The sequence below is a fragment of the Alligator mississippiensis genome, chromosome 5 (assembly GCF_030867095.1).
Source record: "Alligator mississippiensis isolate rAllMis1 chromosome 5, rAllMis1, whole genome shotgun sequence".
NCBI lineage: Eukaryota > Metazoa > Chordata > Crocodylia > Alligatoridae > Alligator > Alligator mississippiensis.
In genome coordinates this window covers 181872353-181887304 of record NC_081828.1, presented here as the reverse complement: position 1 = coordinate 181887304, position 14952 = coordinate 181872353, and the positions used below count along the sequence as shown (strand labels likewise).

At 42.5% G+C, this 14952-nt stretch overlaps 1 protein-coding gene across 1 annotated transcript in view; it reads right to left on the bottom strand.

Annotated features, from left to right (window-relative positions):
* LOC102564501 (macrophage mannose receptor 1) overlaps positions 1-14952 on the bottom strand; it is a 56642-nt gene that overhangs the window by 8911 nt on the left and 32779 nt on the right. Inside the window, exons 20-27 of the mRNA XM_006265855.4 lie at positions 12039-12181; positions 10186-10300; positions 9539-9687; positions 7788-7890; positions 6041-6270; positions 3297-3462; positions 2648-2800; positions 349-465 (exon numbers count right to left, since the gene is read on the bottom strand). Of these exons, the coding sequence (XP_006265917.1) occupies positions 349-465; positions 2648-2800; positions 3297-3462; positions 6041-6270; positions 7788-7890; positions 9539-9687; positions 10186-10300; positions 12039-12181 (1176 nt within the window). The remainder of the gene's footprint in view (positions 1-348; positions 466-2647; positions 2801-3296; positions 3463-6040; positions 6271-7787; positions 7891-9538; positions 9688-10185; positions 10301-12038; positions 12182-14952) is intronic.

The following is a 14952-nucleotide window of genomic DNA, read 5'->3' as shown; positions in this document are numbered from 1 at the left end:
CTCCTGATGTCCTTGGACCTGCTCTGCTTCCAGTTCTGCTCCTGCCAGGAGGAAAGCAAGCCAGCTCAAGCAGTGGGGCACTGCCTCCCTGCTGCCACTCACACTGGTTCTGCTTCTGCCAGGAGCAGAGCAAGTTGGTCCAAGCAGGGTAGGAGCAGAGCCAGTGCAAGCAACAGCAGAGAGGCAATGTTCCCCCCAAGATGGATCAGCCTACTCTGCTCACAGCAGTGGGGATGTGGTGCCACCCCCCTACCCCCCTTGAAATGGCTCAATCTGCTCCTGGCTGGAGTCCATCAGTTTACTTCTGAGAATTTATTTGCAACTAAATATTGAAAATGAAATTATTACCATCCACGTTTTTGTACAGTCCTATCCAGAACTGGCTTGAATAACTTGCAAATGCATGCAAGTGATTAAAAAGGAAATTCATCTCAGCTGAATCTTCTATAGTAGCCAATGAGGAACCTGAAAAACATTTATAAATAACTAAGCATAATTCAAGCAAGTTTCACCATTCTATATGATCCACTCTTTGAAACAATAATTATGATCTGATTTTTTTAAGACTGACAATACATGCAAATTAGCTGAATCTTGTAATTGGTGTTGCACTGAAACCAGTAAATGATCCAGATATACATCAACAGCAGAATGTAGCCCCTATGTTCTGATCTTTGGAATAAAAGTGCCTTCTCTTCAAGGTTGTTTTTGCATTCCTCAGTGTAGTTTATCAACAGTCCCAGAGAATGCAGATCAATAGCCTCAAAATAGATAAATACAAATACCTCACATTTATGCTCCCTGTGCTTATGAAAGGGTAGCAGAACCCAGCTGATAGGGGAAGGAGGAACAAGCAGAACAAGATGTATAGAGACCAAACTATAGATGGGGAGAAAGGGAAAATGAGCCAAAAGAAGCAAAACTAGGGTGCAAGGAGCTAGTCTTTGGTAGTTGAGGTTATTGGTGAATGTATGGGAAGTACACTTAGGCACTTAGGTGCCTGTAACAGGGGGCCTTCTCGGGGCTGATTTCCTTGTGGCCCACCCACCTGTTTCTGGGCTAACCTCCCGCCTTCTCATCTGCCATGCCTTGTTGTTAATTATTTAATTGATGTTAATAAAGCAGGAGGCCCATTTTTTGCCCCGATGCCAGGGGGCATTATCTGCGGCTCTGTTCCTCCCGTAAACCACAGCCCAAACCTCGCAGATGGCATCCAGATGTTATCCATATCGCCAGCCCTGCGCTGGGCCACAGAATCCTACTAGTTGGACCCCACTTAGATCCCTCCATTCAGGCAGCCTATTCTGCCTTCATTCCCAGCTGCATAGCTCCCTGAGCTGCTCCCCTTACAGGTGTGGTCCCCCCAGGACCTTTGGCTCACTAGCCCTGGCCCACCTCCAAGCCAGTCAGAACCCCAAGCGCACAGCCCTTGGGCATTTCTCACGGTGGGCCCCTGGCCCTTTGACCCTTCCGGTCCTGGCCCCAGCATGGACCAGTCAGGGGATGTCAAGACAGGTTTGAGTCTGTGGCCCCACTCTCTTGCTGGGGTCCTCCTTCCAGATCCTACAAAGGGGTAACCCACCCAGTTGTGGGGGCTAGGGGTTAAGGCGTCCCGACCTACCTTTCACCAGGGTGGTAACTGGCCTTGTATTTCCTGGGGGCTCCCGCACCACTGAGAGCCCCACCAGGCCACCCACTCCCAGCAGGGTGCAGTTTTAGGTCATGCCTAGGACCAGGAGCCTCCTGACCATCCCCTACAGCTCCTCCCTTACCTCCAGGTGATACCAGCAGCCCTTCAGCCAGGCCATGTTGTTGCCTGGCCTTCCAGCAGCAAAATGCCCTGTTTATATGGGCAGCCCTGAATCCAAAATGGCTGCCCTCATCAGGCACCTGCTGGCTGCTAGCTTAAAGTGGCAGGCACAAACAGTGCCCTGCCACAGTACCATTCAAAGATGGTAGAAAGGAACAGCAAGATGTAAGCTAGTTTGAAATGGGTAATAGTTGGTACTAAGAAAGAAAGATGAAAGTTTTTCAGAGGAATAGTGTATTTACTTCCATATTACACACACCTTTCTTCCAAAACTCAGCCTTTCAAGCCCTGCATGTCTTAAGCAGGGAAACAGATCTCTGTGCCTGAACAAAATCCCTGTAATGGCTTCTGCTTCTCTCCTCCAGCCACATGGAGGGAAGTTGGAATCCAGTCCTAAGGCTGCTGCCAATTTACCAGAGGCTGTGAACATTCAGCCATGGTGATCCCATGCTATGGCAGGGAAGACACTGGTAAATCTTTTTTTCTTAATTCTGCTTCGCCAAAAATAAGGTACATATCTTATCTGGGGGCATGTGATATATGAGATATATATGCTGCTTTCTTCCACCCAGGCTTCATAAAAAAGTTTTCCAGTCTTTTAGTCTGAAAGGGAAGGAGAGACGAGGCACTACTTTTCATTCCCAATTCCCTACCAACTCTCTCAAATATTTCCTTTTGACATTCAGTATTGCTGACCATTTGGGGGGGGGGGGGTGTTTTTGTTTCGTTTTGTTTTTGCCTTGAATATATTATCAATTTGCAAGGAATGGAAACATATTTCTCTGGAGTCCTACCAATATCCTCTATTGTTATTTCCTAATAAAAGCTGACACCCACCTAGTCGAACACATTCCATGGACGCTCCAGACCAGTTTTCTTTAGATGAGATATAAATGTAGTAACAATGACCACGGAAGGGAATCCAGGATCTGCCTTTTTTCTCTGCAGGACATTTTCCAGGGAGTTGCGGTGGATCAGGAGGGGGCTTAACTGTTAAGAAACCATGTTCTATTATAAAACCACTACTCTTTTATAAATGTGAAATCAGGGAACACACACATTATCAATAATCACATTCCTTTCTATTCAATACCAATATAACCAACTTAATCGTACACACACACACACACACACACACACACACACATATATATACACACACACATACACGGGAGGTATATGAGGTGTTTCAGAAAGTAATGGCGATTTTGAAATAAACCTATTTTGTGTGTAATGATCATTTATTGGACCACATCGCTTCAGCACATAGTTGTAAGCAATAGGTGTATTCAACAACACCATCATCAGTGTTCCCTACTATTGTTTAGTTTCCCATTTATTACACATAAAATAGTTTTATTTCAAAATTGTTGTTACTTACTGAAACATCCTTCTATTATTCATCAAGTCAAGCTATCACGGCATTTAAATTCCAAGGTCCCTAACTGAAAGTACATGTTTGGCCTAAATTAAATCTGTTGCTCACCATCAGACCGTTTACAGATGGAGAAATGCTCTTCATCACATGAGCCTGTCTTCCAAGAACCATCCACATCTAAATAGACACAGGCTATTTTCTTTTTTGGTTCCTCATGGGCCCATTTCTGGTACCTTAGTTTCCAGTTATCAGTCCACTTGTAAAATCCACCAGTCTAAAAACAAATGGAAAGTAAAATAACACAGTATCCAAAAATTACCTTAGTAGTGCCGAAAAATCAGGTTCTCAATTGTTAGGAAATAGTAGAAAGAAGGGTCCCATCTTATTCCATAGACAGAACAAGTAGTGACTATTGAGCAAACTCTGTGGAAGAGGCCAAGACAGAATTCCAATACTTAGGCCTGTACCAGTCTATTCCTTTCTTATCCTGGCCTTATTAACTACATGACTTCCATCCTCTGCGGCATATCATCCCACAGCCTTACACATTACAGCACCCAAGTCATTTATTAGCAAATGTCCATTCAGCACACTGAATGAGGTAGGGGTCCCTGTGGCAAAAATAGTACATGATTGTGCAATTAACATTGGTATCAGAATGTGAATGCACTAGGGAGCCATGCAAAGGCTGTATAGCTGATGTTCTTAACATTCTTTCTGTGTGAGTTTGTTTCTTCTGAATAAGTAGTTAAAAGAAAGAAAACTTTGATCATGTGGAACTATATTAATTACCACATGATACAGCAGCAGGGTGAGAATCTTTAGATTCACAGCCTAAGACCTCCACCACTTGAGTTAATAATAGAATAAGTCCATCCAGGAAGAGCACACACCAACTGCTAAAACTTCCTTAGCCTGACAAAGGGTTTTTGAACCTGAAAGCTTGCTTAATAACTCTTCTCCAACTATTTGGTTTGGTCTAATAAAAGATATCAAATTCACCCAAGGAACCTTGTCTGCCTAGAATAAGTAATAGCACTTGTACATTGTTATCCTTTGTATAGGCTCATTTCATCCATTTTGTCTCTGGATTTCACTACCTATTTGTTGACAGTAGAGGAATGTTGAAACACAGGAATACTATAGCATGCCCACTGCCCCCCCAGTTCATGTCCAAGTCCCCCTACACCTGCCACTCCCTCATCCCAGCTTCCTCCATGTTCCAGTATCCCCAATCCCAGCCTAGCTCCCCCCTTAGTCTTCCTATCTCTGTATATTAATCCTATTCTTCCCTCCGTCCAGATCCCAATACAGCTTCAGCTCTGTACAGATTCAGTTCTCCTACCCTCCTCTGGTCTTCTTCTCCATCTCCCCACATATTACCCCTCACAGAATATGGAGCTTATTCCTGCTCCTCATTCTCTCCTCCTTGTGGCGAGCAAAAGACATATAGAGACAATATAGGAGAACCATGCCTGCTTTTGGTTATTGGGTCTGGCATCAAAGAAGCTTCTGGCTGCCAGGAGGAGCAGTTACAAAGGAGAGAAGTTTCCTTGGCTTAGCCATTGCAGTCTTAGTCTGCAGCAGGAACCGGGATCTTTGCTCTCTGGGCAAGCTGCAAGCTCAGTCTGGTCATACACAGACATTGGGAAGGCTTTGAAAATGCCCGATACAAAAGGAATGTTAAGAAATTAAGCTAACAAAATCCATCAAGTCTACTTACTACCTACAAACTGAGATTTTCTGTGGTTCAGGACTTGGCTAAATTGGACAGATTTAGCTGTCCAATTAGATTAGATTTAGCTGTCCAATTTAGATTCACAGGGAGGGTTAAACTCATCTCTGCAACTGGTGCAACCCCTTGTCTGTGTGATTACATGCAATTGCTTCAAACCATGGAAGCACTAGTTCTTTTCAGTAACATGGTTATAACAATAAAGAATATAAGCAAGATGAGATATATATCTAATTGCTCTGGAACAAACTGGCATAAATTCAGGCCAGGATGTTCCCAAGCCAATGGCAGACATTTGGGTTATGGTTGTGTAGGCTGCCATGAAAGAAGCCTCAGATGGCCAACTGGCAAACTCCATTCTGCCAAAGGTTCGGGGAACCAATGAAACCCTAAGCGCATAACATTGGCTCAGATCTGTGGGATACCCAGGCAGTTAGGGAACACACTGCTTCACTGAATCTCTTTAGCAACCCCCACTAGAGTACAAAGCTCCTCCCACTCAGTGAAAATTCCTTCTAGGTGAATGTTCCACCTGCTTCAGTGAATTAAGCCTTGTGGTTTTGGGAACCCTCCACTACTTTGCTAAATCATTTCTATGAAGAAAGACTATGCATCTCCTACCCATTGCTTGTTTATCCCTTTCTTGATCCCACAATTCCCTGTCATCAGCTCACCATGCTTTCTTCAGTGCCTTCAACCTCCCACTATTCCTATAGCTTCTACTCTCCTCTCAGCCTCCTTGCAACTCCATTTTTACAGATCCTCCACCATGCCCACAGCATGTCTCCTTTTTATACATCCTTTTCCCACATCTCCCTGTTTCCCTTCCTTTTCTGGATGCTTTTGAAGACTAATATCATTAGAAGCTCAGCTGGTTAGAGCATCTTGCTAATAACAGCAAAGTCACAGGTTCAATCCCTGGTTGGACTAGATGGTATCTAGAAGCCCTCTTCCAGCGTAACTTCTCTATGAAAACAAAGAATTCTTGCTCATGCTTAGTGCCCACTATGAGACGAAAGGGTACAACAGTAACAGTTCTTGAAAATCAAGACAGTCAATCATCTGGTGACAAATGGGGCAGAAGTATTCTGACATGAAGTATATTTGACATATTTACCACATTACTGTTGAGACCAATCCACACAGGCTCCTTAAACTTTAACATGTGCAACCACAGGAATGATTGGGTATAGGCATCTAAAATGCTGGCAAGTTCTGAGTGTTCAGCCTTGCAGTTTTTGTGTGCTTCTTCCCAATCCTTTTTGGAACTGATGAGGGAATAGCTACTGTTACCATATTGGATAAAGCCAGGTATGGGAACTGTTGTTTGGTGATATAGTTTAGGATCTGTAGCAAAATAAGAAAATAAAGGAATAAATGGTTGTTTCATAGTCTATGCAATTATTGTATCACTTAACAAATGTCTACAGTTTTCAAATGATTAAGAGATGTAACACTAATAAAAATCAAGATGCAATGGGTGGTAAAACCATCATTTCAGTGACAACAACCATGACTCAAAGAGCTTTAATAAAAAGTGGTAGCCTTAGGCTCTTCAGCTACTCTGCTCCCAACCAAGACTTCTCCATTAAGTTATACCCCTCCTCTATGAAAGTATGCAGTGCTTCCATAAATTTGACTGTTACAATAAGTACTAGATTTTGTTTAACCACAGTGCAACTATGCACGGGATTAGAGGGGAGCAACCTCCAGGTTATGATCCCTTGTGATCCTATGGCACCCAGGATGTATGGTACTGGTGGCTGCAAGGCCAAAACACCCACCATGATGAAATGAGAAGAGAAGGGTTTGGGAGGGGTGCGTGCTGCTCCAGCTGAAAATATGGTCTAGGCAAGGCTGAAAAATCTGGTGTATCAATAGTGTAGACAAGGCAGACCAAACCTCAATCTCTCAGGGTAAAAAAAAAAAGAAAAACTCTTAATGTACCCTCCACCATGATTTATTTACAAACCAGTGACCTTTTCCCCTCTCACAAAATCCTAAATAAGTCTCTCCAAGCAAGCCTTCTTACCCCTCCTGAGAGCTGGCATATTAAGGGGTTCATTTTTCTCCCTCCCAATCTTAGCCCCATCACCCTATTACCTTAGCCCTATCACCCTTTCAATCCTCCCATCCAGTATACATTATATAAGCCAAAAACAGTTCCCTCCAAACAGCTTTCATAACAACCTTCTGCTGAGTTGTGGCAATAAGGACTTCCCTCTGCTTCATAAAAAAAGTCTTGTTGGTTGCAGAAATGGGATCTGCTGGTCTGATCTGCTGGTCAAGGTGAGGAGGGATCAAGCCAAACTGAAGGTGGAGTAACAGCCTTGATCCCTTTGCAGTTGTGTCTAAGATTAGTTCAGATGGGCTACATGACACCTGCTGGCTTTTTCTACAGGCCAAGCTGCTACAAATATTAGAGCAGGGGTATCCAACCTGTTACACACAGGCCACAAACAGCACAGGTAGCCTCTCTGTGGGGCACATGGCAGATCAGGGAGGGGCCAGGCAGCAGAAGACCAAATAGGGTAGGAAACAGAAAGCAGAGAAGGAGATTGGCCAAGGACCACAAAGTAGGGAGCAGAAAGCTGAGCAGCCAGTTTGGCAAAGGAAGTGGAATGGAGTGGCACTCAGGAAGAGTGAGGGGTCTTTTTTGGCACCCATGGCAAAAATTATTAGTATCCCTGTTTGCTTTGTCAAAATGTTCTTGAGCTCATACGAAGCTCTGAAACACATTTCACTTAGAGGCCAGAGCTGATGCAGTGTATGTGGAAAGTGAGAGTTCAGTCCAGAAGGCAATTCAAACATCCAACCATTTTCTCATTTTTATTTACTTAGAAGACTGGTGGAGGAGCACTCACCTGCATTTCTCTGGCATATGTAGCTTTTGTTAGCCTGACAGTCTGAATCTTTCCATTTCCCTGCCTCCTCAATATTTTTGTTTGTCATAAAGATGCAGTCAGACTAAGAAGGAAAATGATACATTAAGGAGCACGAAGAAAAGAACAAACAAAAAACACTTTTCTTCCTCCTACATCTGACGACCAAGCTATCACAGACAGGTTGATCAAGCATCTATTTTTTATTACTTATACTCCCTCAGGGCCATGTAATCTAGTCTTGTAATAAGCCATTTCATATTTGAACAGGGCTTATATTATATTGTTCTAGCATTTACCAAATAGCACCTTCACTCATGTTCTTTATTGTTCTAGAGCTGTTGTGTGAGGCTCCTTCAGTTCAAATTGCTTATCAATTTTATTGTGAAAAAGATATTTAGTCAAGATGATAAAATAGGAGCAAAAAAGTAGAAAAGCCAGCCATTAGTCCACATTAACTATTTCATTCACAACTGAACAGTACTCTGTTATGTTCTGCAATTAACAGTAAGTTGAGATGATGATGGGGAAAACCTCTTAGTCTGCAGTGGAGTTATTCTGAAGATAGATCTAATAGGGAGCGAGATCTAATAAAATGAAAGATAGACTATAAAACAAAAATAGGAGACCCTGATTATTCTTCTTCTGCCTTTTTTAAAAAAAAGGTATTTCACGTAATTGCGTTCATGTGTAAGATCTATGTAGTAGGGCATATCTGTAAATCATATTTATAAACAGAAACCACCTGTTAATAGTTCAGTAAATTCTAATGAATCCTTGTGATACTCCCAAATTACTCAGCATTAGCATATCATCTGGAAACCTTTAATTATAAGAATCACCCGACTAGTCTCAATTGAGTCACCTAGAGAAGTGCCCAGTTTTGGGCACCTCACTTCCAGAAAGAGGTAGACAATTTGGAGAGAGTCCACCAGAGAACAACAAAAAGTGATAAAAGGTCTGGGAGGCAGGACTTGAAGGCCAAGGTTGAAAGAATTAGCATTTTTCAATCTGGAAAGGAAAAGACTAAGGGGGAATTTGATAATAATCTTCAAGTGGTTGAAGGGTAGCTATGAAGTGTATGCAGATAGACTATTCTCTGCAATCAAAAGGGACAGGACAAGGAGAAATGATGTTAAATAGCAACAAGAGAAATTTAGGTTGGTTATTAAAGAACTTTCTCCCCTAGATGGTGCTGTGCATTGAAACAAATTACCTAGAGATCCTTGGAAGTGTTTAAGAACAAGTTGTACTAATACTTATCTAGGTTGGCTGATCCTGCCTTGAGCAGGTGGTTGGACAAGAAGACCTCTTGAGGTCCCTTCCACCCCAACTTTCCCATGATTCTATGATACTAAGTTTGTGAACTAATCACTGGATTTAAGTCTGCAGAATATTGGCCTTGTTCCAATCTTCTCATTAAGATTCATACAGCATTACAGGGATATGATAAAAAGATAACTTACATTTTTTTTTAAAGCCCTGAATGTTTACTATCTCAGAAAAACTGATTTTAAATAAAGAAGTATTCAACTATCAATCCAGACCTTTTAAAAAAATATTTCAAACTGAATGTCCAGAAACATATAAGATGACCTGTAGCATGGTAGTTCTGCTTTCAACAACAATTAATATATTGAATTCTATATACATTAAATTGTGTGGGTCACACACAGTTTGATCTACCTACCAAAAATGTAATGATTTAATGATAACTTGCATTAAATACTTACCTGATAGCTATAATCTGGATAACCATTTGCCCAGTTTGTATAAGAGACACCACTTCCATCTGTCCATAGGAACAAGTATTCATGATTTATATCATTCATTCCAATCCAGACCTCATCTGTGGCATCCTTTATGAGGGTGATAAGGAAAGCTAAAAAAAAGCAAATAGTTTTACAAATAGGAAAACTAAATGCACTTTTCCCCAATCACTGACAATACTGATTTCCATAGCAGTTAAATCAGAAGCTCAATGTTGCTATCTTTGTTCATGCTGAACAGTATGTATATACATGCACATTACCATTATTTGAAGGTTTGAAATTTAGAAAATCAAAACAAATTAAAAAAATCAGTCACATTGACAATCCCTGATACAGTGGCAGGCATAATCTATGATCTACTATTATGCTGAAATTGTGCTCTTCAAACTTAGGCAAACCATTGATATGTATATTTAAATGTATTCAAACTACATACACCTCATCCATCATTAAATGCAACTTCTCATATAAGCAAGAGTAGTAAAATGTATTACAGAAACTGCAGCTGTATCTCTTTTTTTTCTTTTTTGGTCTCTATTTTATGGCTGTTCCATGATACTGGTTGACCTCTTTATTTGATCCATTATCAAAAAATGTACACACTATACCTTGCAGTTCTGCACTTGATACAGTAACCAGATTGCCTCCGAAACTTGTACATGTAGTCCGTGCAGCATGCCATGACTGTGCTTCTTTTTTAATGCTATCAAATAATTTGAAACACTGAAAAAGAAAATTTTGTTGAGGTTTGGATGCCATGTTGTTGGTTCTCTTGCAAACAAACAAACAAAACAATTTCACTCAAAACAAATATATACAATAGGCTGCATCACACAGGAAGTCAAACTAGGTGATCTAATGGGCCTTTTTTGGCCATGTAATCTACATATCTAAAAAGGAAAGGATGTGGTCAGGAGTATCAGGGTATAGGAGTGAAGAGGGAACCCTTTGGCAGGGTGGCATAGTGTCAGTTAAAAAGTTTGGTTGTCAGTAAGCAACTTTCAACTTCTCAATAAAAAACATTTTCTTGGGTTGGCAACCTTGTTATGCACCATAGCAAACTCTTTATAATACCACTGTGCAATGGTACTTAAAATAACAGTGACAGATAGAATGAAACAAGGGTTTATGTAAACAAGTCATACATTGATTGTAGAGTAGAGATACAAGTATTTGCATAAAGATCCACCTTTTGTGTATAAGTAGGTCATTTCAAAGAAGGAAGGCTTGCTTTGTATTATCTAATTCTGCTTGCCTCCTTTTGGAAAAGGCTTCTTATGGGTAATGTTCCTCTAATCCAGTCTAATGAAGAAGCAACTTTACATTCTTTCTCTATCAACTAATAATCAACAATTTTGTTCAGAGAACATGGTTTGGAACAGGTAAGTGCTACAGCACAAGCAGAATATATTTGTTAACTGTGTCATCTTTCAAGGCCAGGGCAAATGATCATATGCCCCAATGTAATGTATATCCATTTTACATCTCAACATAAATTATACTGGGGTAATGTAGTAGACAGATGTGTATTTTTTCCACAGTAGGCTCACCAGTAGATGGCAGGGGATCAGGTAACACTTTATGGTTGTGGGTAAATGTCACATTTCTCCCAGAACAAAGTCTTTTATCCTGGGATCCTACAGATGTACAAGTCCACTGAATTATGCAGGATTAAAGGGGCTATTGTTTTTTTCCACAGGACACCACAATGTATGTCTGTAGGGTTATTATGGGTCATTCCCTGGACAATCCAGCCAGGCTACTGACCACCTACTGGCAGAAGAGCAGCAGTGCAAGTTGGAAGGGCAACATGCTAAATGGCGATGTTGCACCTGTTTTGATGCATGTCAAACTCCTGGAAAATCAGGCCTGTGTTAAATGAGACATCTATTTACAGTCTGCTTGCCATGAGCAAATGATTATTCCAGGATAAGGTGCAAACTGATGAAATCTCGCCATGATGACTTACAATGGTGGAGATTTATCCCCAGTTCTTTCAAGAAGAGTACTCCCGTGTATGGGATGAAGTTACCCCAGTTCAAGAGTTTGCATCATGAATCTCCTATATTTTTATACTGGTATAATGCTGATTGCATCAGAATTAAGGGTCACTTCTTCCTGACCCAAAGTTAAGTGTTAGCAAAATGTTTTTTAGTACTAGGGCCAAAGAAACAGTATTTTAAAGGTATTTAGGTACCCAATTCCCTCTCATTTCAGAATCTAAATACTTTTTAAAAGTTTGGATTGAAGTCACTTAAAACTTACAGTAATTCACAAACCTATTTCTCAGGTGCTTCAAATCTGGATGTGGCATCACCAGAATGGTCTTGTCAGACAATCAGAATATATCTTTGGATAATCTAAATTCTCAGTACAAAACTAAACAATAAAAATAAGAATCTCTTTGTCTAAATTCAATTCCTTTTCAAATACAATATGCTGGAGATATTTGTTACTGTACCTTGTTATTAAACAAAAGCCAGTTTTCAGGGCATCCACCCAGAGGTACAGGTGATGTAGGAGCAACTGTTGAACGAACAGTCCTGTTTAGCCTTTCACAGATGAAGTTTTTGCTGACTCCGCAGTTGAGATCATTCCACATTCCTGAGTACAATGGATGAGATTTAGATGGAAACTAAATGCTGTCCCTTCCCTAGACAACCAAGGTATGGAAAGTAGAGCCATTTTGTTTTTTTTAATTTTTCCCTCCATCCCCTTCCCCCAAAAATTCAGTGACTCACATTCAACAAATATGAAATATGACATTTTCTTTCTTACCGTGCCTCTTACAACATCTCAAACTGCTTTGAGTTGCCGCAGTAGGCACATGCTTGCTTGTCTGGATGCACCCTCAGAGTTCTTCTAAAATTGTTTTGTTTTAAAATTGCTCATTTGTTCAATTAGGGTTTCTCTTTTCCTTTAATAAAATCCAGCTCTTCCTGGTGGCTGCACTTGGGCCGGGCAGGGTGGGGCAGAGGAGGCGGTAGTGGTGGCCCTGGGAGGGGAGCTACAGGGAGGCTAGAGCCAACCCCAAAATTCACCATAGCCCCCTCCATAGCCCCTCTCCTCACAGCCACCAGGAAGAGGCCAGGACAGCCCCCAGCACCAGCCCACAGTGGCAGCCTGCCCTTGCCCTTCACACAGATCTGGGGGGCACATGCCTCCCCCAGGACGCATGCAGTAGTGGGAGCTGCACCCCCAGGGCCCCCAGACAAGCCACAGCTCCATCCCATGCCCCACCCTGGCTTGGCAGCACCTGCTCCTGCCCCAGTTCCACTCCCTCCCCCACCACGTGGCCTCGATCTGGCCCCCCCACGCACCTTCCCCTCCACAGACTGACTGGCTAGACACTGCTCTCCAAGATGCCTGGCTGCACACCTGGCCATGCGTATGCTGCAGCTGCGTACTTGCATGTGGCATTTATTGGTGATATTATTGGCCACATCAGCCAAAAAAACCAATAGCCGATAATGTTAATTTTCCTTTTATCGGTGCTGATATGATATTGACCAACGTATTGGTGCACCTCTAGTCATAATGCACATGCACAGCTTCAGAGCATTTTTCAAATGGCTGATCATGCAAAAAAATTAACCCTTATTAAATCAAGTACTAAATGAAGGCGTTCTAAATTAGAGCACCTTAGGGAACTTCTATAGAGTTCCGAGAAGGTTAAGTGTCATGCCCCTTGTCTGCCACAGGGAGGTGGCAGGGACTCTCCTCCCTGTGCAGTGAGGGATAGAGGGGGAGAGCTCTCCCAGTGTGCTGTTTCCAAACAGGCTAGGTAGCAGCTGGGCAGCAATTGGGGGTAGTGGGATCCAGCGAGGACCCTCCCCCCCCCCCCAGCAGTAGAATGTTCCCAGTGCTCTATGACACTAGCAGAGAAGGGGCACAGCCCCTGAGCTCCCTGCACACTGCCCCTGCCCCTCCTCCCACACACACACACACACACACACACACACACACAAAGAAATGAATGCTAACCAGCTCTCCCAGATGACTGTTTCCAACCAGGCTACAGCACCCCCTGCCACCTGGCCTTGGCCAGTGCACAGAGGCACCCAGCCCCCACCATCAAATGCCAAATGTCTATTACTTGTGATGACTTTGTAACTTTAAGCACTTTATATAAAGTGCCAAAAGTTACAGCATGATTGAGGTGCCCTTTGATAACTTCTGTAAGTGTCCCTAGTGTCTAAGTGAGAACACAGCACCCTGCATGAAGCATTCTCTTATGGCTCTGTAGCCCTGGAAACCCCTTCCCTCCCAGCTTTTGCTGTATCTGCTTGTCTACCTGTAATACTGTTGGATCACAGGTAGGCATACAGTAGACCTTCTCTGTGCTAAGATCAGGGTAGGGCTAGTGGGGGTTAGGCTGTGGGGGCAGCATGATGTAAAGTGCAGTCAGGGGCATCACGGTGTGGGAAGTAGGGAAGCCCTGAGGTGGGGGCACCTTGATGCAAAATCATTGCTGCAGTCAAGCAGGGTTGCCAAGCCAAGACTTTATTTATTTATTTATTGAATGATAATCTGGAAGCTTTTTGTTGACAACCAAACTTTTCTATGGTGGATGGTGTTATACATCTAAATTTGAAACCACGCCTTGTCCAGTGCCTAGCAGAGTGCTTACCTTTACATTATTTAAAACGTATGTCAGTAAAAAGTTTCCGGACTATGAGTAAAAAATAATTTTTGATAGGCAACCCTGAGGCCACCCTCTCACCCAAATGAGGTTTGAACTTGCATTTCTAACTTCCCAGCACAGTGCTGTAACCACCAAATACATGCCAAGTATGATCCTGAACTTTCTCAGTCACTCCTTTTGAAGCTGAGCCACTGCTCCTGGCACTTCCTAGTCATTGGATAAAACAAATAGAACCCAGTGTTGCAAGATAATTTCTACTCGGTGATGCCTTGCTGGCCAGAAACCATCAACACCGTCTTGCTGTCTTCCTCCTGGTGTGACATACCTCTTTCTGTTGGCTGCCCAACAGAAGGGCCAGTTTCAAAAGAATACCAGCACTAATGGCCTTGTTCATATGTTACATTTCTGCCAGGACAAAAGCTTTTCACCTGACATGAAGGAAAGTATACAGATGATCAAGGGCTTTGTTATGGAAGACATAAAGTGTGTTTACAAGGAAATTCAACCTCATTGAACCAGGTAGATCATTCCCTTCCCACAGTACTTTGAATATCTGTATTCTTTTCCTGGGTGCTGGATGTAGTGTCCTACAGTCCTCTGCTCAGGGGCAAGCTGTCAAGGAGCCCTGTGGGGGCTGTGCCCCTATCCTGCCAATCAGCTGTATGGCAGAAGAGGGAGGGCCATTCCCTTGAGGTGGGAATCCTCCCAGACCCTTGGGACTGAAGCAAGA